Below are 24,595 nucleotides of genomic sequence, written 5' to 3'. Positions count from 1 at the left end.
AAAACAGTGTCAGAGATAGTGACAGAATTAGGTAAGTTCACCAACCTCAGATGCAGAAATAGAAAGATTAAGCGCAGTGAGAAGGTGATGAAGACGTTGAAGAAGACCTTGAATGAATGTGCCACAGTTGCAACAACCTCTTTCTCTTTCTCCATCTTCTATGGTTCTCATTCTATTCCCCTCATAGTCTCCTCCCACCTTTGGAATCACAGCCTCACCATTTATATTTCCTCGAGATTCAGCACCAGTGCACATGTTTATCTACTTTTCCAAAACCATACAAAGATCCTCAGAAAAAAAATAAAATAACATTTATATATACATACAAAGGCTTGAAAGGAAAAGAAAGACATTGATCCTTCCCATTCCCCGAGAGAACATAAAATTAAGAATGTCTTAAAAGTGGTGAGAAGTTATAAAAGAAAGTAATCAAGTTGGGTTTTAAATGATTGAATGCATAGAAATAAGGAAGATATGGTAGGGTTAAGTAAAGTATTAGGTTAAAAAATGAACGCACCGTGGTATCTCAAGAAAGATGTTTGCGGCAGTGAAGAATGGTTAAGGTTTGAGAGTGTAATTGCAGCAGAACATGGGTGGTGCACAGAGGCTTTTCGGGACTTGAAAACGGTTTAGAACCAAACACTTTTCGACTTAGTTGATCAGGGACATTCCCTCAACCTTCGTGCTTACTTTATACTTGTGCCTAATGTTGTAGTTTCCTTAAAATAATATTCGCCATTGCTGCTACCACCCCACTTTTATTGCATGCTTCAACCCCAACATTTTTCTTTTTCTCTCTCCTCACTCAAATAATATTGATTAAGACACCACGTTGCTCCCCAACACATTTTAAGTCTTTTCATTTCTAAAGGGTGAAAAGGCTAAACTATATTAATGTTATACTTTAGTGTCATTTTAAGGTTTCAGAGTTATAACTAGTGTGTTTCGTATTTTAGAGACTAATGCATGTAACTTTAGCACCTTACGGATTTCACTCGAAACATCGTTAGGGTTAATCATGTCCAGGTCCAGGTCAGTTACATTCTTTCATATATTTTTGTACTGAATCAATTGATTTATTTGAGGTATTGTCTTTGGAAACTATAATTTCGTCACGATTTTATTTATAAATTACGTCTCAAAGAATGAAAGAAATAAAAAATATTCTCGACTTTTAAATAATATGAAATTATTGATGCATCTAAATAAACACTATTACTTTGAGAACTAGAATGCTGTTCCCCTACAATAGTATATAATGTTAGTCGCGTGAAAAATGTATAAATGTATAAATGCCAATTAGATTGTTTGCTACATAATTATTTTTAATGTAAATTGAGAATTTAGGTGAGAAGGTATAATAAAAACTTGTGAACTTTTATCACATTGTCCTTTACCTCAATTACCTGAACACAACTCATATACGCCATTTTTTAAGGAAAAAGGCGAGTCTTAAAATTTGTGCCTGAAATGAAAAGTAATAAAAAAAATGGTTGGAAATGAAAACATATATGAAGTTTAATGAGGTTGTTTTGTATATTTAACGTCAACTAGGCAAAAGTATAAGTATATTACTGCACAGGATACATGTTCTTTTGCCAGATAAAAGGAATTATCTTTGTTGGTCAGAGTCTAATCACATGTTTAGTTCAACATTATAGTACATTAATTTGTAGATTCCATCGTGATAGTTGCAACGGTTAAAATGTCTTAAACGAAACACGTGGAATAATTAATTAATACGAGGTTATTAGCAGGAATACGAGAAACTGCCACCAATGTTTTATAAGCTATTTTTCTTTTTATTTTCGTGTCGTGTTTTCACATCATTTAAACGTCAAATTAATAGTAATAATACCGACTCAAAAGTTAGATGGCAGTGTAATATAGGATAACATTGTGTTTAACTTTGTGTTAGAATTTTCAAAATGTTTGGGATTTGGAAAAAAAAAAAAGATATAGGAGAGCATTCTTTTTTCCATACCATAATTTGAACATAATTAAGTGAATTTTCTTTAATATTCAGAAAAATCTTTAAACAAAAGTTAATTTTACAGATAAAAAATAACTAATTATTATAGTGACTAATTATGATTTTCTTCTACAATTGATTGTGATTTTTTTTTTTTTACTTTTTTCATTAATTTTATAACATCTATTACTATATATTTTTCAGAAAAGAATATACCTTATTAATTGTTTTTGTTTTATCACCATATATCTTATTGATTGTGTCTTTTACAAATTATAATTTCATTATATTACCTCCCACCTTCACTCACATTTTTTAACTAATTTCATATATGTGAATGACAGTTTTTTTTTTCTCTTTATATCATTCTTGAACTAATTTCATACATGAGAATGATAGTTTTTTTTTTTCGTTTATTTTATAGTATAAGAAAATGACTTTTATAAGAGCGAGCAAGTAAAGATAAATTTTATTTTATTGTTTTAGTTTTGTAAATTATTATATGATATCAAATCTATAAAAATTTATTCAAATAAAGATTTGATTGATCATATTATCATTGGACTTTTCTCAATTCTCACATTCAAACCTACAAAAACATAGAGTATCAAAAGAGGAATAACTAATTGATAAGTTTCCCATGTTTCTTGGTATCTTCTTCTATGTCTAGAATAAGGACAAAGTTGTTGCTATCAAACATTGAAAATTTGAGGAGTGTTGAGATGCAGAAGTGATGTTCTTCTTGATAGAAGTTATCTTCATAAGAAGATGCTGTTCTAGAAGAAGCTAAGTATATGGAGTATACAATAATTTAGAAAGATAAGACTGAAAAGTAGAAGTGAAGGTTTGGCTATAGTATTCAGGAAAAGGAGTCAAAATTATGTGACAACACTTACGAACGAAACAATTGTCACATATATAATACAAATTGAAAGTTTATAGAATTTAGCTTTTTGTAAAATCTTAAATATTTGTAGGATCTAGAAAATCTTAAAACATTGATATTTTTTTTTCAGGATTTTCAAGTAATATGAGAATACATTTAAATACAATGTATGCATTTTATACTCTTATACATTTAACCACTACTATACATTCTCATATTATATGAGATTTTTCTTGCAAATTTGTTAAAAAATATACAAAAAAAGACTTTTTTTTTGTCATTTTTTCTAAAAATCTTAATTAGCAGTGGATAATCATTTTCTACAAAATTATAAAATTTGCAAGTATTTCTCGCAGAATTTGTAGCGAAAAGTGTTTTTTACAAAATATTTTACAAAAAAATTGGTAGCAATTTCTTACAAATTTTTTTTTTCACAACAAAATTTATAAGTATTTCCTACGAAAAAATTTTTAAAACAAAATTGGAAAGAAATATGAGTTTTTTTAATAGTGAATATTATAAAATAATGTTATAAATATTTGTTGTGATTTTACATCAATTTGTAGAATACAAATAAATATATAAAGAAGTAGATTACATATATTATTGAGTGCATATAAAATATTATCAAGTGTTATATATATATATATATATATATATATATATATAAATAAAGCTAGCCTTATAAACCACAAATAAATAGATTTATAAGACATGGACATATGCTAACATAATTATCTATATCCGAGAATATTTGCATGCGACAATAGTTTCTTTTTTTTTTTTTTGAAGTTGAGTTCATATTACATTTTTGCTATATTTTTATAATTTAAAAAATATATATAGATACGTTTGAGTTCCCCCTTTCTAGCAATCATCTTTTTATATTTTTGTTATAAAATGTGAAGTGATGGTTCAGTCCCAAAACCAAAAAATGGTTATTATTCTTCAGAGAAATGTGAATTTTGCTACAAAAAGAAGCACCAATAAAAGTTAGAACACCATTAAAAAAAAAGCTTAAAAAGTATGTGTTGTGTCTCTTACATAGTGAGTGTAACCCACCCTCATAGGTGGCTCCACCATTCTCCCACTCATTACTCTGAACAATCTATATACTTTCCATGCATGCTTACAATTTTGGAAAATTGAATATTTCAACTTTTGTACTTTATTATTCTTTCATACTTCACTCCACGTCACATTATATTATACATTACTAAAAGAAACTTATATAATTAATTTTATTTGAGAATGCAATAGACCATATAAAAAAATTATTAATTACTTTTTTTTATTAAAACATTAATAAAATTCTAACACAATCTAATTTTTTAATATAAAAGTTTAATATTAAATGAGTGAATTCACTACAAGAAAATTTTTGAATAATGATAAATTTTAGTGACAAAAAAGAATTAGTCACTATAATATTCAATTTAGATACCAATTTATAAACTAAAAATTATTGGTAACTAAAATAGTTTCAAAAAATTATAATTGGTCTCTAAATTGGTAATTAAAATAATTTTATTATGAATTAGTCTTTAAATTGGTTATTAACATTAGCTAGTAAAGTTTTGACTATCAAAAGAATTGATCTCTAATTAGGAAATTGGTCTCTAAATACATTTTTTGTCACTAAAGTTGGTTATCATTTAAGAGTTTACTTGTAGTGATTTGTTTTATTTGTTGGAAATCCTACATTGTTTAGTGATAAGTCAAATTACAATATATAAGTAGGTATAAATCTCATCTTATAAATCGATTTTGTAGGATTAAATTAAATTTAAAGTTCACTTCATATAACATTATGTTATTTGTTAAGTATATTCACTATAAGAAAACTTCTGAATAGTGATTAATTTTAGTGACCAATAATGATTAGTAACTATAGAAATCAATTTAGATACTAATTTACACAACTAAAAATTATTGGTTACTAAAGTAGTCACTACTATGAATAAAAAATTATAATTGGTCACTAAATTCGTCCTTAAAATTAGCTACCATGGTTTTGGCTATCAAAAGAAATTGGTCACTAAAAATTAGTTACCTAGTTTTTCTACTAAAATGACTTAGTCTCTAAATTGGAATTTAATTAATTAGTAACCAATCTACTAACCAATTATAATTTTTTATTTATAATAATGACTATTTTAGTAACCAATAATTTTTAATTTTATATATTAATATTTAAATCGGTTATTATATTAACTAACATTTTTTTATTTCTAAAATTATTTTTTAATTGTAGATTTTCTTGTAGTGATTGTTTCGCTTGTTGTAAGACCACTATCAGACCACCAACAATTGTGTAAAAGATCTTACATTACATAGAAAATGAATCAGACTTAAAATTTATCTTTTAATATTATTTTTTATATTTTATGCTGTTTTATAAAAAAAAAAATACTCATGCATAGATGACTTCTAGGATTTTAAATATTGTGAAACTTTAGACACCTTTTACTGTTGAAGAAACTTTTCTGTCTTCATCAATGTTTAACATTTTTTATGTTTTCCCCTTAAGGGCATGAAGGAAGTAGGAACCATGTATGAAAGTGAAAAGTTCAGGAGACAGAAAAGGTTAAAGTTTGACGTTTAATATATATAATCACTTCCATTTTATTTGTTTGTAGCTTGTGATAACTTCAATTATATGTGTTAAGAAAAAACGCGAAATGATGGGTGGTTGTGCCATAGGTTCCCTTTTCTAGGGCACTTGCCAAACTAACACTGTATTCTCTTCATTTAATTAAGTGGCAGAGACTTCATTCATTGGATAACATACACATTAAAAAGTGACATGTTAGGTAAACTCATCACCAAAACTATGCTACTTATGTTAGATTTTCTCGACAAACAAAAAATAAATTCAATACTAATAAACCATCAAAAATTCATATAAATCAAACTAAAATTGACATAATAAATTTGTTTGTGAGCCTTTTCTTTTTTTTTTTTTATCTATTTTGATGTAATATGAAACTCTAAATAATTCTTAACTCCAACAACTTAGCATAAGAAAAACATATATGTATGATGTTATTTCACTTATAGGTGAATAAACAATTGATGTCACTACTTAATAATTGTGTCACTGGATGCACTCGTGCACTTTATATAGGATGAATTATTGTTGGACCACCGAATGTGGGGGTCCCCATCACGGTTACATTGTCGTAATGTCATGAACTTCATATATAATTGAGGATGACAAGTTGATAAAAAAAAGTTGAATCAGTTGCATGCATTATTAATTGTTAGGTTAAAATATATTTTTTAGTTTCTTATGTTTTTTTTTTTTGTTAAAATCTGTATTTTTTTTCTTGTTTTTACGATTTCATCACTTTAATCCTTTGTCTATCGAACTTGTATTGATTGTGTTATTTTGAGTGATAGTTTTGAAATTTGGGTCAGTTGATTTTAGATTAATGGATTAATTATATATTTGTTTTTATTGGTAGGATTTCATTTGATGGTCTTTTAAATTGTTTCTAAAACACGTATTTGATAAAAATTTTAATTTATTTTTCATTTTTATAATGTAAAAAACTATTTTGATATATTTTATATAATTATTTTTTACTTTTTAACTCATTACTATATAGTAATTTTTTCACTATAATTGTATAAATAAATTTTATTTACTATTGTCAACACCCAATTTCGTCCGACTAAATAAATAATAGAATAAATAATAATAGTTTGTTTTTTCAAAAAAAACGGTAAAAAATATAAAATATAAAATATAAAAAAAAATAAGTTTTCTCTTTGGTTTTTTTCTTTGTCTAAATAATAATAATAACAGGATAATAATAATAATAAATAAAAAGAAAAATTTTTGTTTTAATCTTGTATGTATTTTTTTTTTAGGCTTTGTTTCTATTTTAGTCCAAAATACTCTATATACTCACATTGTTTTTCTTGCAACTAACGGCAGTCCAACATTTAATTTTCGCACCCCTACTCTATGCTTTGTCGTTTCTACTCCAGATTTAGAGGTTAGTCTAATAATTAGAAATAGAATATGTTCTAATATTTAGAATTATTTACTCTGATTTTGTGCTCTGATTTTATGACACCTCCTTTACCAGATGAGGAAAATATTAATATGACACCTCTTTTTTACAGATAGAGAAACTAGTAATATAATTCAAAACAATATCTCTTTTACTAATTAGAATCAATTTTGCTGATCACGTTTGATTTCGTGCTCTGTGTTTTTTTTTTTTTGTTTGTTTTATGATTTGATTCTCATATTGTAATAATATTAAGACCAGTTCTTGACTTTTAAAACTCGTTGCAATTAAAGCAGATCTTTATTACAAGATTACATTAGATTTATAATGTTGTGTATATAAACCCATCGGAAAAAAAAAGAAAGGAGAATTAATTTTTTCTCTCAAGAATTAATTTCTGGAGACCTCTCTCCCTAAGCACACATTCTCTTTAAACCCTCACACATAAAAAACTCACTCACCTTCGATCGCCACCCCCACGTGCTTCTTAGTGTTCTGACGCGACTATTGTAAGTACGATCTCCTGTTCAAGTTCGCAAAATTAATTTTTAATTGTGTTATGCAGTTTTTGATCTTGATTGAATTTGACGTTTTCACTATTTCTTTTTGATATGGAAAAAAATATTACTGTCATGCTTTTTTGGGTTCATTGGTTTTATAATTAATGTTTTGTTGATTGCTTTGGGTTGTGAACGTTGTTGCGTGAATAAGTGAGAGATATCATTATATGAATATGTTGTGCCATATTTTGTTTTCATGTTAAGGGTTGTAAAACTTTTTGATATTAAAATAATATATTTAATCGTAAACGTTATTTCCTAATATTTTATTTATTTTCCTAATGTTTTCATAAATTGTGGATATATAATAGTCACATTTTGATGGGTATCAATGTCTTATTTCGAAAGTTTTTTTGAAAGGAAGTAATAACAAATAAATAATTTAAACACCCTTTTAACTTTTAAAATGTATAGGTGCTCGTGTGATCGCTCGCGTCGACTTATGACTTAATACCTTCGCTTTTTCTATAAGATTACTAAAAAAATACAAAATTTCCAAATATTAAAAAAGAGTGATATCAACATCTTCGAACAAATTATTTTCCCAAAGTTTTTTTTTCATAAAGAACTACATGACCCTGATTCTCCATTATCGATGGAGATACATAGGAGTAAGGAGTAAACCTTGTTGGACCCAAAAAAAAGATTTTTTTTGTTTCCCTTGTTATTCTTTGTCATCTTTATTTATTTATTTTTATTTTTTAATAATTAAATAATTAAATAATTAAATAATTAAATAATTAAATAATTAAATAATTAAATAATTAAATAATTAAATAATTAAATAATTTAATAATTTAATAATTTAATGATTAAATAATTTAATAATTTAATAATTTAATGATTAAATAATTTAATAATTTAATAATTTAATAATTTAATAATTTAATAATTTAATAATTTAATAATTTAATAATTTAATAATTTAATAATTTAATAATTAATAATTTAATAATTTAATAATTTAATAATTTAATAATTTAATAATTTAATAATTTAATAATTTAATAATTTAATAATTTAATAATTTAATAATTTAATAATTTAATAATTTAATAATTTAATAATTTAATAATTTAATAATTTAATAATTTAATAATTTAATAATTTAATAATTTAATAATTTAATAATTTAATAATTTAATAATTTAATAATTTAATAATTTAATAATTTAATAATTTAATAATTTAATAATTTAATAATTTAATAATTTAATAATTTATTAATTTATTAATTTATAATTTATTAATTTATTAATTTATTAATTTATTAATTTATTAATTTATTAATTATTAATTTATTAATTTATTAATTTATTAATTTATTAATTTATTAATTTATTAATTTATTAATTTATTAATTTATTAATTATTAATTTATTAATTTATTAATTTATTAATTTATTAATTTATTAATTTATTAATTTATTAATTTATTAATTTATTAATTTATTATTTATTAATTTATTAATTTATTAATTTATTAATTTATTAATTTATTATTTATTAATTTATTAATTTATTAATTTATTAATTTATTAATTTATTAATTTATTAATTTATTAATTTATTAATTTATTAATTTATTAATTTATTAATTTATTAATTTATTAATTTATTAATTTATTAATTTATTAATTTATTAATTTATTAATTTATTAATTTATTAATTTATTAATTTATTAATTTATTAATTTATTAATTTATTAATTTATTAATTTATTAATTTATTAATTTATTAATTTATTAATTTATTAATTTATTAATTTATTAATTTATTAATTTATTAATTTATTAATTTATTAATTTATTAATTTATTAATTTATTAATTTATTAATTTATTAATTTATTAATTTGTTAATTTTTAATTTCTTAATTTGTTAATTGTTAATTTGTTAATTTGTTAATTTGTTAATTTGTTAATTTATTAATTTGTTAATTTGTTAATTTGTTAATTTGTTAATTTATTAATTTCTTAATTTCTTAATTTGTTAATTTATTAATTTATTAATTTCTTAATTTCTTAATTTATTAATTTCTTAATTTCTTAATTTCTTAATTTATTAATTTCTTAATTTCTTAATTTCTTAATTTATTAATTTCTTAATTTCTTAATTTCTTAATTTATTAATTTGTTAATTTCTTAATTTATTAATTTCTTAATTTGTTAATTTGTTAATTTGTTAATTTATTAATTTATTAATTTATTAATTTATTAATTTGTTAATTTATTAATTTATTAAATTATTAATTTATTAATTTATTAATTTATTAATTTATTAATTTCTTAATTTATTAATTTATTAATTTATTAATTTATTAATTTGTTAATTTATTAATTTGTTAATTTATTAATTTGTTAATTTATTAATTTGTTAATTTGTTAATTTATTAATTTGTTAATTGTTAATTTGTTAATTTGTTAATTTGTTAATTTGTTAATTTATTAATTTGTTAATTTGTTAATTTATTAATTTGTTAATTTATTAATTTCTTAATTTATTAATTTCTTAATTTATTAATTTCTTAATTTATTAATTTATTAATTTGTTAATTTGTTAATTTGTTAATTTTTAATTTATTAATTTATTAATTTATTAATTTATTAATTTATTAATAATTTATTAATTTATTAATTTATTAATTTATTAATTTATTAATTTATTAATTTATTAATTTATTAATTTATTAATTTATTAATTTATTAATTTCTTAATTTCTTAATTTCTTAATTTCTTAATTTATTAATTTATTAATTCTTTTTTTATTTTTTTTATTTCTTTTTTTGAAATAAATATTTAAAGGAGACCACGTCAATTTGTATTTTAATTAAAAGTACCGTCTTAAGATGAACGTTGTAGGGTGCTAACATCTTCCCTATGCGTAATTAACTTCTGTATCCCCAATCTCTATTTTCGTAGACCTTGCTCTTTTTTATGGTTTTCCATAATTTCCTATAATAACTATGGTGGCGATTCCAAACTCTTTTTTTACAAATTTTATTTTTTGGTTCTTCATTCCGTCGTGATTTCGGTTGTGACAACTATAATGTAATTTTTTATATAAAGTAATGAATTTCTTTTTATCACCATCCAATATATATATACATACATATATATATATATATATATATATATATATATATATATATATATATATATATTGTAGTTCAAAACATACAATATCTACGTTACAATTTTATTATTATTAGTTTAATTTTTTAATTTTTGTTCTTTACGTTATTTTGATCAAGTGATGTATTATAATTTTTATTAGTGTATAAAAAAGAGATACATTAAAATTTTAAAAATTGAAGTAAACAAACATTTAACATATATTTTAAATTTGAATATTTTTTCATTTTATATATTTTTTAAAATTTAAAATTTATCAACTAGAATTCATTAATGTTTGCATATTTAATAGATGTTTTAGTTCTCATGAAATTTTATTTGGTATTCTAATTTGAAATATATACAATTATAATATAATTTTGTTCTAAATATTTGATATTGAAGAAACAACCCTCATCTTAATATTGAATATTTGATAATATTATGTTTTCTTTGCTGTAATTTTTTATTATTTTATAAAAATTAATTTATTAATATTGAAATAGTAAGAAAGTGGGTATGGGTATAGGTACGAGTATATACCCATTACTTGATGGGGATGGGGATGCGACAAAAGTTTGATACATGTTGAGTTTGAGTATGAGGATGACTTGCACATTAAGAAAATCTTCAAATAGAATGAGTCAAAAAATTAAAAAATAATCTTTTAGGGAATAAAGATCTAACCCTAAGGGTAGAGTAGTAAAAAAGGGTTAGAACTTGTGAGCCAACCCGACCCACCACAAGTTCAGGCCAATTTGGGTTAAATTTTGTTTACAAATTTTATTACGAGTTAATTTTTTACTCGGCCCACCAAGAACCCAGCTCGCCCGGGTTGAACCCATGGTGAGTCGAATTGGCTCACCAACCCGTAGATAAAGGGTCACACAAGTATTTTTTACTATGTTTGGTTTTGCATTTGGGTAGGTTGGATTGTTTTTTTTAGCCAACACATTGGTAATTTGTATTTTTGTGATTTTGGTTTGTATTTGGAATCTAGCATCATTTTAGATTGTATTTTTATTAGAATTTACTTTTTTTGGGACTGAGGAAAGAATGTACTTTTTCTAATTAAGTGAACCAGTGAGTCAACTCGTTTAACCCACCAACCCGTGATGGGCCAGGCCAGGTTAAATTTTTTTTGACTCGCTAATGAGTAAGTCGAGTTGGGTTGACTCACTAAGCGACTAACTCGAGTTGGGCTGAGCCGGGTTAGGCCAGGTGGCTTGTTTTGACAACTCTACCTAAGGGAGAGACGATAAAGGCACATTTCGCAAGCTAGAGTCACACATCATCACCATTATTTTCATCATCTACCCCTTTTCTAGTGCTTATAATGTATAGGGCTAACTGACTCCCTTATTCATTAGGGTTGAACGTAATGTATCTTTACTCTTTGTGATTTCTACTATTCGATATACTTCTTTTCCATTACTCATGTGTTCTATTATTTCTCTTAATTGCATGATTATTGATTAGAACGTTTAAAATAGAATAACTAATAGATTTTCCCTCTAGACATAGAGTTTTACCAATTAGTCAATTTAAACATGTGAATTTAATGCAAAATTTTGGTAAAAACATCTAAGGGATTTGAATTTTTATTAGTAAGGTTGAGATTACCCTTTGAGAAATTAGGGTTTGCTAGCTTGTAGTTTAATTGCTAGAGTAAAAACTGGAAGTATATTACTTAGTGATTTTATATTGAATTGGAAAATGAGATCCAATCCCGGTGAAGTCTAGTTAATTTCATCAATTTAATTGTTGTCTAGAATTTAGAATCATCTTATTAAAAATCAATAGTTTTAATTATTTCAAAGTTCTTAGCCTTAATTAGTAAATAATCATAATTTTTCTGAATAGACGCGAGACTTTTGGGAAAATGATATCTGGACTTTCCACTTTATTACTTGTGCAATTTGGTACACTTGTCAATATCATAACAAGTGTTAAGGCCATGCCCCTTTTCGTGGCCTTTGCAAGAAACTGACTTTCAACAAGAGTCGATCTTGGATACTCGACGAATCTCTTAGCACAAAACTCCTACTTCCATTTTAGAAGGTCTTGATGCCTCAAATGCGGACGAGAACAAACATTGCTGATACCATCGAACCCTCTCATATATAGCATGGAAGAATGTATAACCCTTAAAGATAAAATTGAAGAGCTAGTTCATGCAACCACCTAAAAGGTTTGTCAATAATGAAGGGAGCCCTCAACAATCATATTGAGAGCCAAAGAGGCACGAAAAAGACCGACGAAGAGCGAAGTGAAGCCACAATAAGAGTAGAAGTCGAAAGTGACTGTTGAGGGGAGTAATCAATACAATATCAGGCAGCTTTGCTTAACCTCCTTGGCCGGATGAGACATCTCTGAATGCTTAAATTTATAAACATAATGGAGATGGTTATACAGAGCATGTTTTCGATCATGTTCACAAATAAATATTTCCACTCCCTCGACCTCGATCAAGATGACCCCATGGTCATATTCAAAGAGTTGGCCAATTTTGTGATAAAAAACCATGATTTATTAGGGGAGTTCAATGAATATCATGTGTTGGAAAACCTTCCTCAAACTATGAATACTTGAAGACTTGATCCAACATTACACCAAGAAGATTATCAACTTCTCAGAAGAGTAATTTAATACTTGAGGTTATAAAGACTTAAGGACTCGATTCAAGGAAGGGAGGAGAAGTAAAGAGATGCAATCAGGTCCCTATCTTGAAAAATTTGATGCAATCAGGTCAGTTTTGTTAGTACTGTACTATAAATGTTAAAAAGATGTCACATGTCAGTTCATGGTTTCTTTTATTTTTTTAAATTTTTTAAATTTAAAGAATAAAAAAATTTGTCACGTGTTAAGATGATGCCATGTCATATGGTAGTGGAAGTGTGATGTGGCAATGACAATGCCGGTTGTCACTGTCACACCAAGTTTATTGTCTTAGTCTCAATTTGATCTTGTATTTTTGTTTTGTATCAATTCAATCCCAATTTTTTTTAAAATTAAACAATTTTTTCCCTCTCCAATAAAACTAAATTTGATTTTATATCAATGTTATGCAAATATTTTTAACAAAATTAAGTTTATTTAAATTTATATTTTACATTAAATTTTATTTAAAGTTGTTTTAAAGTTGTTAATAAAAATTAATGTTAAAAGAAAAAATTAAAAAATTAGTTTCAACTAACAAATATGCTAAACTTGTTTATCAATTGCATTTCATAAAAAAAAAATTATCAACATTTTCGATTCTTTTAAATAAATGTATACTTTAAAAATATGTAAAATTCAATAATTTTAAACAAGTGCTTGAGTTGGTTTAAAAATAATAATTTTTTGAATTTAAAAATAAAATTTTAAAATAATTTAAAACAATATTATAAGAATTTAAAACAAATAAGTTTACAATATGAATAAAATTTTAAATAAAGTTTAATGTAAAATATAAATAAACTTAATCTTGTTAAAAATATTTAATAAAAATATGAATTTTAGTAAAAATATTTTATAACATTTTTACAAAAATTAAATTTGATTTTAATTTAGAGAGAGACAAAATTGGTCAATTTAAAAAAAAAATGGGACTAAATTGAATTGAGCCTAAGACAATGACATTTGGCATGATACTAACATGTGACACTATCACTACTACATCACACTACCACGTGGCATGCCTACAACTTAAACACATGATTTTTTTAAAATTTAATATTAAGAAAAAACATGAAAAAACATGTGACACATATTTAATGTTATTAGTACAATACTAATGGAAAGGACCCAACACCGAAAGAGGACATGATTGCATCAAATTTCTCAAAATAGAAACTAAATTAAGACATAAAAAAAGGGAATGATTTGAGATTTTCCTACAAAATTGGGTAATGTCCTTGAAGCCTCTTGGTAAGGCAATATGAACAATATACTCATTCTACGTAGTACATTAAAATAACTTGGGAACACCATATGTGAAAATAAAATCTATGCAATATGTTTGTGTTGACCCTTTAGTTAATTTATTGTTGTTTCTCATTTTTAAACACTTCAACTTCTTTCTTCTGAAAAAAGCCATAAATCATTTATTGTTCTAGTCAAAATGCATAAGATTCTATCGGTTAGAGGATTCAAACTGTTATGTCATTTTCCTATTTCTTAGAGTCTCTTTATACTCATCATCCCCCACCCTTTTGAATTCCTTTCAGTTTTATTGTCATAAAGAACCCTCTATTAATTCCAATATCATGTCTTTAATTTATTCGACATTTTATCTTCTATGTATAATCATCCTAATGATTATCAATCAGGTCGACATTTTAACTATCATATCTATGAGTATTGGTCTTAAGGACCCAATTAACTTTAGATTTATTGACCCAATCAACATTGGGCCTAACACCACACAACTATCTTGCCTTAGCATCATAGATCATAAGGCTAAAAGTTTTTTTATACCAAAACTAAACATTGACATATCAATATTGGGCTTAACACAACACAACACAACACCCTTAGCCTTAGCGTCGTAGAGCGTAAGTCTAAAAGTTCGTGGACAAATTACTTATCTGCCTTGAGCCCCTCAAGAGGTTACCCATGCGCCTTTTATGAGACTTATCAATGTGCTTATATAAATATTTATAGGTTAAAATACCTTTTTGGTCCCAATTTTCGTCAAGTTTTGTCAAATAAGTCCTAATTTTGGTTTTATGTTCAAATATGGTCCAATGTTCGTCAATTTTGTTCAATTGGGTCCTTTTTTGCTAACACCGTTTAAATCATTAACGGCCATGAACAGTGACTGTCACGTGTCACTTCACGTTTTTTCTTTTGTTTTTTTTTGTTTTTTTATTTTTTTTAAATTTTTAATTTTTTTAAATGTCCATGTGTCAACCCAGTAGCGTGCCATGTGTCACTTCATGATTTTTTTGAATTTTTGTTTTAATTTTTTTTGAACTTTTTTATTTTTTTTGAATTTTTTTAAATGTCTACTTGTCAACCCAGTAGCCTGCCACGTGTTAAAGTCAATATTTTATATTCAATTTTGTCCCAATATTTGTTATTTTTGTTCAATTTAGTCCCAATTTTGTTTACAATTGACCAATTTTGTCCCTATTGAAGATGTTACCAAATTTAATTTTTATATCAAAGTTATAATGATGTGAATTTTAATATATTATATAAAAATATTTAATAAAAAAGGTGAATTTTAATATAAAAATTAATTTTGGTTTCAATTTGGAGAGGGGCCAAATTGGTTAATGTTAACAAAAATTGGGACTAAATTGAACAAAAATAATAAATATAGGGACCAAATTGGATATAGAACATTGACTTTGACACGTGGTACACTACTAGGTTGACATGTGGACATTTTAAAAAATTTTAAAAAAAATTCAAAAAAACCACGAAGTGACATGTGACACACTACTGGGGTTACACGTGTACATTTAAAAAAAATAAAAAAAAATTTTGCAAAAATCACGAAGTGACACGTGGCAGTCACTGTTCATGACCGTTAATGATTTAAACAGTGTTAGCAAAAAAGGACCCAATTGAACAAAATTGACGAAAATTGTGACCTATTTGAACACACAACCTGAATTAGGACTTATTTGAAAATACTTGACGAAAATACGGACCAAAAAGATATTTTAACCATATCTATATGATGTTTGGGTTTTCTGAAACTTGAAATCATCATATATATATAATGACATATTTGTGTTTCACGATAACCAATTTGGAACATTACAAATGTTGAAAGAGGAATCAATTGTCCCATAATAGAGACCACGTGTATCAACTTAATAGAATCAGACAGTTGAATTACTATGCTTTTTGGTAGAAATAGTTGTACCTTAACTATTCTTAATAACTTTTATCGTAATAAATTTTGTCCTAATAGTAAACACTCAATTTGTATTAGATTCAAGGTCGTGAATTTGATTTTCGATGGAAAGATTATTGCATGATGCATCACTTTTCTTATGGTAAAAACCTAGTGGACTAAATCATAATTGAATTGTGAAACTTGGACTTTTACGCTTTTAAGTGAAAAAAATTCACTAGTACAAAATAGACATATTAGATCAATTCTGGAACACATATTAGATCGGTTCCACAACCAATCTAATATGCACTGATGTAATATGTCGAAAACATGTCAATGTGATTAATGCTAGAGTCACGAAAAGAAAAAAAAAATATTTCATTCCTCGCTTGGCCAAGCCTACTAATATTTTTTGCCTTATTCCTAAAATTTAGAAAGAAAGAAAAAAGGATCCATTTTCTCTATTGATGAGCAGCGGGAAGTTGAAGTTATGTATTACTTTTTCTTCCATTTGAATGCCATGTAAAGTTTATTTGTTGAAAGTCCCACATTGACCAGAGATAAGGCGAATTCATAGTATATAAGTGGGTGCAAACCTTATCTTACAAGCGTGTTTTGTGGGGTTGAATTATGCTTAAAGTCTGCTTCTTAACATGGTATCAGAGTCATGAGTTAAAGTCTATCCTAGCGAGATTTATCCTTTGTTCAACCAATTGTGCCACCCGCTATCGGAAAGTTTGTTGTCTGTTGGACATGTTATTCCAGCTACTATCAGGCTGCTATTGGACTACCCATTAATGTATAGTCTCACACACCAAATGTATATACCTTAATATGAGGGGGTGTGTTGGAAGTTCCACACGATTTCATAGTATATAAGAGAGTGCAAATATCACCTTACTAACCAGTTTTGTAGAATTAAATTAGATTTAAAATTCATTTCTTAACATATTGCATTATAGTCACTAGCAACTATTTATTTCAACCTTGAATTATCGGAAAAGGCCATAAAACTTAATAAAAAACAATTAAATGGTACACATTTCTAACAAATGTTTGATAGAGCTGTCTCTATTTTATTTTTATTTTGGTAAAAACTAAAAGTAACGTCAAAGTGAAACCTGCCAAACAGTTGCATATTCACAATATAGAATAATTTCAGAAAACATATTATGCCTACTAATATTAATAATATTTAGGACTGAATATCTCTCTTTTCTGATAATGTTACTAAATATTGTACACCTCATACTTATTATAACTAAGTTGATATATTTTCCACAGTCAAAGGAATACTTTAATGTTTTATTTTCATACGAATACTTTTGGCCCTTCTAATGATTCCTATTTTGTTATTTTTATTTCCTTTTTAATTTCTAACAATACCAATGGTTTTATACAACAATTATAACTGGTTGCATATTTAGCATAAAACATCATTTTCATATTTATTTAATTTTCTTCCTTTCAATTTTTTTATATTATAATTTTATTTTAATGATATTCTTATTTTTAATATTAATTTTAGCAACTGAATATTATACTTTAAAATAATAATAATAATAATATAATTATTTTTAAATGTATTTGTAATTAATTTTGAACTTAATTGAAAATATATTAAAATATAAAACAAAATTCAATGATTTAATACAAAATACATAATGAAATTAAAAGTTGTAATTAAAATAATAATTTAGAAATAAATATACCATTTAAGCATTTTAATTTTAAAATAACTAGAGAAATAACTCAAAATTCTAAAAATTATATATTTTAAAACAATCTTTTAAATATAATTATAACTATACTTAAAAACTAGGATGCACAGATACGATAAGTGTACCAAATACAACACATATCCGATATGTTTTATTATTTATTAACATTAAATGTTATCTATAAATATATATATATATATATATATATATATATATATATTTGATGCACCAATATTTCACAACCAAGAGGGGTGAATTGGTTTTTCAAATTTTACCCAATTTTAGCAATTTCGAAACTGTTTTGATAAAACTTTTGCTTGTTGAATCAATTAAAATAGTGTGATTAGATGCTTAATGTTTAGAGCATTTATACCATGTCAAAATTAAAAGAGAATGAAAGAGAGCAAAAGAGACAACAAGATTTATACGGGTTCGATTCAAATGAATCTACATCCAGTCTCTAGCTTTCCTCACTAGAAATTTTGTTGAAAGGGGGAGCCTTTCATCCATAAATGAAGAACAATTTTGATGATGTCTACTGATCTAGGATAAAACATAGCTTGGTCCAATTAGGATATGCATTAGGCAATTAGCTTCTCTTTATCAAATGTATTTCAAGCCTGCTGTGTAATTCTGCATATGATTAGTTCTTTAACTAATGGATTAGCTGTGAGTATGGTACAAAGTAAGTGAAAATATACTCACGATAATCGATTAGGTAAATTGCTAATCGAATTAGTGACAGCAAAAACCTTTGTATAAAAGCTGTTTTGGAATCTGTTTTGAGTCAAGAAAAAATCAGAAAGATCACGCAGTTTTCATATGAGATAGAGCCATCTGAGAGACACAAAGTTTCAGAAGATTCTGCAAGATAACTCAAGTACAGATCCAAGAAGAATTGATGGTTGATTCTACCATGATGGATCTTGCTTGATTCAAGGAGCATCAAGTCAAATCTACACAACTTAGGTGTATTCGTTTCTTGTTTTGTTTTCTATATTTTTTATTACAATTGCTTCAGTGTTTGAAGTGTGGACCTAGGTGCAATTGTGTGGATGCATTGCTCCTAGGGGGAGTTCTTGATTGTTGAATCAAGTTCTTGGGTTTTGGGGGTTAGAATTACATAGGTGTGCTTGTAATTCTTGGAACCTTTTTGTTTAGTGGAATCCTCCTAAGTGTGTTACTTAGGAGAAGACTGGATGTAGATTCTTTTTGAATCGAACCAGTATAAATTGTGTGTCTTGCTTCTTTCTTCTCTCTCATAATCTTTCTTGATTGATTTAAACAGTCCATTAACCCAGAACGGCGAAATTGATTAATTAAGCTTTAAAACCTAAAGATTTATTCAAGATTCATCTTAAACCATATAAAAGCTTGTTAATCAATTCAGATCCCTTTGTGGTTAAGATAATTAGACAGATCTGTTTTTAACAAATTTCACTATATCAACAAGTGAAGGAATACAAGAAACACCTATGCAATTCCTAAACTCTAAAATCACACTTCCTTGAAAACACCCCTTCAAGAAATGTGCAAATTGCAATGCTCCAAGCAATTACACACAATTACCACTATCATAGTGATAACACATAGAATTTCAGATTCAAGAAACTACGAGAAACTAATACAAAAATAGTGATAGTAATGGAACAATAACACCTGATTTAGTACACAACTTTGATGTCAATATTACACCCTCTTCATTTGATCTTGATGATCATTCTTGATGAACACGTAAGCCCTTGCTACAAAATTTGCTCCAAGAAGATATTCCGCACTTTTCTTTCTTTCTTTGGGTTGAACAACTCTGAAAACAAAAGGTGCAGTGATCTGATTTTATAAATCAGCTGCGGTCAACACGAGCCTAGTCGACTATATTAGTTGGCTAGTCGACTATCGGGGCAACATATTAACCATTATCATGTTAACCAATGTCTACATTTCAGATTATCACATATATGTCATGTTAACCATTATCATGCTATTATGGACATCGTCAAAAACATTACAGATACACTTAATCAGCAACAATTTCTAATTTACCATTTACAATATAATTATTTATTTATTTTTAAAGACTAACAGTTATTTATACATGTGTTCTATAAAACTGTTCTAACAACTATTTTTTTCTTCCTTTTTTATTCATTAACAATTATTTTCTCTTCTTCCCTCCCTTTATTCAACTTTGTTTTTAATAAATATAAATTTACTAATCTAGTGATATTACAATACATCACCTACTAATATAATATCATATATATTTATCACCTACTAATATAATGTCATATATATTTAGAAAATACGTACATACAGGCGAGACAATGAATATATTTATACTAGTACTTTATAAAAGAAATAAAATTTTAACTAATTTAATTTATATTAATATAATATATATATAGCATATAATTTGAAAAAAAAAATCTAGGGCGAACCATGGCCCCCCTATACTAACTTTAAGCTTTGTCACCTATGATGCACCAATACTTTAACTTGGGTCCCGTATCCATGTCTAATACGTGTTTGTATCTGATACTTTATGATACTTTATCAATAATTATCTGTGAGGTATCAATTTATAAAGTCGTAGTACACTACAAGAAAATCATTGAATAATGACCAAATTTAGTAACAAAAAATAATTAATCATTATATAGTGATCAATTTAAGTTCCAAAAAATTATAATTGGTTTCTAAATTGATAATTAAAATAGTTTTTATTATGAATTGGTTTCTAAATTAGTCACTATAACATTAGCTACCAAGATTTTGATTACCAAATTAATTGGTTTCTAAATTGGTCATTAACATTAGTTACAAAGTTTTTGGCTACCAAAATAATTGATATCTAAATCGGTCTCTAATTAGGAAATTAGTCTCTAACATATTTTTGGTCATTAAAATTGATCATTATTTAAGAGTTTTCTTGTAATGATACTTTTATGATGATAATAATTTATATTTTTTATGTTGACAACTTTAGTACATATGGTTTTAATTTGGATACACACAATAACAATCATATATTTATTATGTTTTTAAGAATTATTGTACATTTTTAATATTCATACATCGCATATCTATCACGTATCATATCCTATTATTTTCAAAATAAACATATCGACATATCAGATATATGTCGTATCTGATACACGTATCAGATATATGTCATATCTGATACACGCATCGTATCTGTGCATCATAGTCCGCCATTAAATATATGAGTGTTGTTGTGTGAATTCAAATTAAAATCATATGTATTAAAATTGTTAAGATAAAAAATTATAAATTCTTATCATTATAAAAATATTATTGTTGTATAAATTAGATATTTTATTGATAAGTATCACTAAAGTATCATAAAATACCAGACACAAGTGCACATCAGACATGGATACTTAAATTAAGTATCGGTGCATCATAGCTTACAAAAATGATAAACTATGTTTAATAATAAATATATTTAAAACTATCAATTAGAAATAATGAAAGTAAGTATATGAGACAATAAACTCTTCTTTTTTTACATTTGAAAATTGTTTCTGATTTATAAACTAACCGTAAGCATTTTTTTCTATTTTTTATTTAGTTCTTTAATATTTATATTAAATTAGTAGAATTTGATTGATTGTCTTGTGTTCATAGATTTTTATTTTTCATATTTATATTTGATTTTAAGGAAATTTGATTGATTGACATCTGTTTATATATTTTTATTTTTCATATTTATATTTGATTTTAGTGAAATTTGGTTAATTGACTAACATGTGTAAAAAAGAAAACTGTACCCGCGATACTCACAAATAAAATACGCAACGAGTAAGAAATAAATATTATAAATAGATATTCACGGATAACAGGTGCGGATATTATACTTGCATGTTAACGGGATGATTACAAGTATTATAGTATTCGTACCAATGAATATTCGTACCCGCTATACTATAATTTAAATTAAAAACATTAAAAAAACATGATTAAAATATTAACACATTTATTTTGAATGAGTTATTTTTTATTAATTGGTTTTAAAATACAATATATTTATCTTTGTAAACTGTTATTTAAACCCTAAACCTTAAATCCTAAACCTTAAATCTTACCTATGTTCATATATACTATCTTTATCACATTCGGAGAAAAATGTTAGCAAAACAAAAAGTATATCCAATAGATAACTCATATTTCACAAATCCACCATTTAGCTTAATTTGTTCAAGAAAAAAAGAGAAGAAAACTATGTGCTCGTGTGAAAGTTAATGTTAAAATAATTTCGATCACCTTAAATGATACTTACTTTTGAAGAAAACAATGTTGAATTATTTGAGTGTAATTTGATGTAGATTATGCTTATATTGTTGGTAGGTTTTTGTTTAATATTAAGTTTTAGGAAACTGCATAGTTCTATTGAATCAGAATAGTTTAAACCCTACTTTTCCATTGCAAATTCAAATTACCGAACAGTTTTGAAGAGAGTAAGTAAAAATAAATAAATTCATCAACTTAATTCACATAAAAAGCAAGTAATAAGACGTTCAAAGACAAATTGATTACATAAGATGAACTCAGATTTTATTTTATTTTTATCAGAGTTCTAAGAAGTTTTTCAAGAAAAACTTTTTCAAACTTTTAGCAACGTGTAAAGTTGCACCGTCTTGCCTAAACAAACTTAAAAAAAGAAGTGTGCACTTGATCTTTACAATTAGATTTTATCAAAAGATCACAAGTTGTTTATTTATGATATGAAGCTGTCTAAACCTTTGCTTACTGGTTTTTTGATGTTTCATTTTAAACAACACAACCGTGTCTATTTTGCTTGTGTGCACAGTTCAATGACAAGTTTTTATTAAGAAAATGGTGTTCCATAAATATGCGCAGATAAGAACACTCACGTTTGCTCTCAGTCACCATATTTTATTTCATTTCCAGACTCTTACTTGATCTCATAATTTACAAAATGGGTTTTATTACCATGTGACCATACATTTTTTATAAGAAAAAAACCTAATTTCAGCAAACATAAAAAAAAATTTAATTAATAATTTTATTTCTATATTTAGTCACATGACTCACTTTGGTTCATATATATATATATATATATATATATATATATATATATATATATATATATATATATATATATATATATATATATATATATATATATATATATATATATATATATATATTTTCACTCAATTGAGCTCAAATATGATTTAAATGAATGAATTTGTTTTCTTTCATTAAATTAACATTAGCACCATTTAAAAGATATCGTATCCTAAAATTTGGATCATCTTTTACATTAGGATTTCGGTTTAACACGTTCCACTACAAGAAAATATCTCATTAATAACCGATTTTAGTGATTAAAAGTTATTAGTAATTATAATAACTAATTTATAAATCTATTTACAAAATAAAAAATTATTGGTTACCAAAATGATCACTATTATAAATAAAAAATTATAATTAGACATTAAATTAATTATTAATTAATTAAAAACAAATTTAAAAACAAATTCTCTTGTTAGAAAAATGATTCGAATATTCTTGGAAATTAGTTTTTAGGAGAAAGGTCCTCCTAACTAGTGGAAAATCTAGTAGGAATAATGTAAACTCCTGAAAGAGTACAATTCATAGTTTAGGTATTATACACAATCCTTTTAATTAGTAGTTTAATTAATTAATGTGCAAATGTTGTTAGTGATCTTTTTAAGTGTACTTTCTTCAAATAATTGTATTGACCGTACTTTAGTTATGCATGCGTATACATGAGAATATACCATTCTCATGTTAATTAGCATTTAATTTGTTGGGACCAGTTCATGAGACAGCACTGCTACTGTACGAAGATGCTTAATATCACCAACCACCTCTTCAGCATATGCTACCATTGCACAACACTACAATTTAGTACACTCTTAATTTAATTAATGCTTTCAACGACAAAGATTTTGTTTACTTCCAAAAACTTTCTTTATTTACAAAAAAACAAAATAAAAATAAAAAAGTTGAACTGGTTATACTTTTTGATTATTTATTTTATCAAATTAATTAACTTTGTTGTTCCTGGTACTTTTCACCGAGGAGAATTCATCGTAGTGTTTTGTTATTCAGAAAAGTGGCAAACACGTTCCAACATGAAAAAAATATATATAACTGCAAGAGAATGCCATGATTAGGGTTAATTACCCGTTAAGTACTCTGGTTAGTGTTTTCCTTACAAAATGCCGAGGAGAAGGATATGCTATAATAATGGCATGTAATACTATATATATTATCACTTAGAGAACTCAAAACCTTATTAAAATAAAACATTGCCCGACAACAATTTTTCTATGTCACAAAATCTTCTCCCTCATGTTAGAGGAATGATGACAAGATTAGGTTTGTTGAAATGATCGAGATTTTGAAATTTGTTTATTAATTTGAAATTTGCTTCATCTTCTGCAACTCCTTTTAATTACATTTTCAACCA

At 25.3% G+C, this 24,595-nt stretch overlaps 1 protein-coding gene across 1 annotated transcript in view; it reads right to left on the bottom strand.

Annotated features, from left to right (window-relative positions):
* LOC114167492 (protein DETOXIFICATION 53-like) overlaps positions 1-641 on the bottom strand; it is a 6,693-nt gene extending 6,052 nt beyond the window's left edge. Inside the window, exons 1-2 of the mRNA XM_028052590.1 lie at positions 518-641; positions 46-261 (exon numbers count right to left, since the gene is read on the bottom strand). Of these exons, the coding sequence (XP_027908391.1) occupies positions 46-255 (210 nt within the window). The 5' untranslated portion in view covers positions 256-261; positions 518-641. The remainder of the gene's footprint in view (positions 1-45; positions 262-517) is intronic.
* Positions 642-24,595: the final 23,954 nt, after the last annotated feature.

Source organism: Vigna unguiculata, chromosome 10 (assembly GCF_004118075.2).
Source record: "Vigna unguiculata cultivar IT97K-499-35 chromosome 10, ASM411807v1, whole genome shotgun sequence".
Classification (NCBI taxonomy): domain Eukaryota; kingdom Viridiplantae; phylum Streptophyta; class Magnoliopsida; order Fabales; family Fabaceae; genus Vigna; species Vigna unguiculata.
Note: the sequence above shows the minus strand (reverse complement) of the source record. Positions and strands in the feature narration are given on the sequence as shown.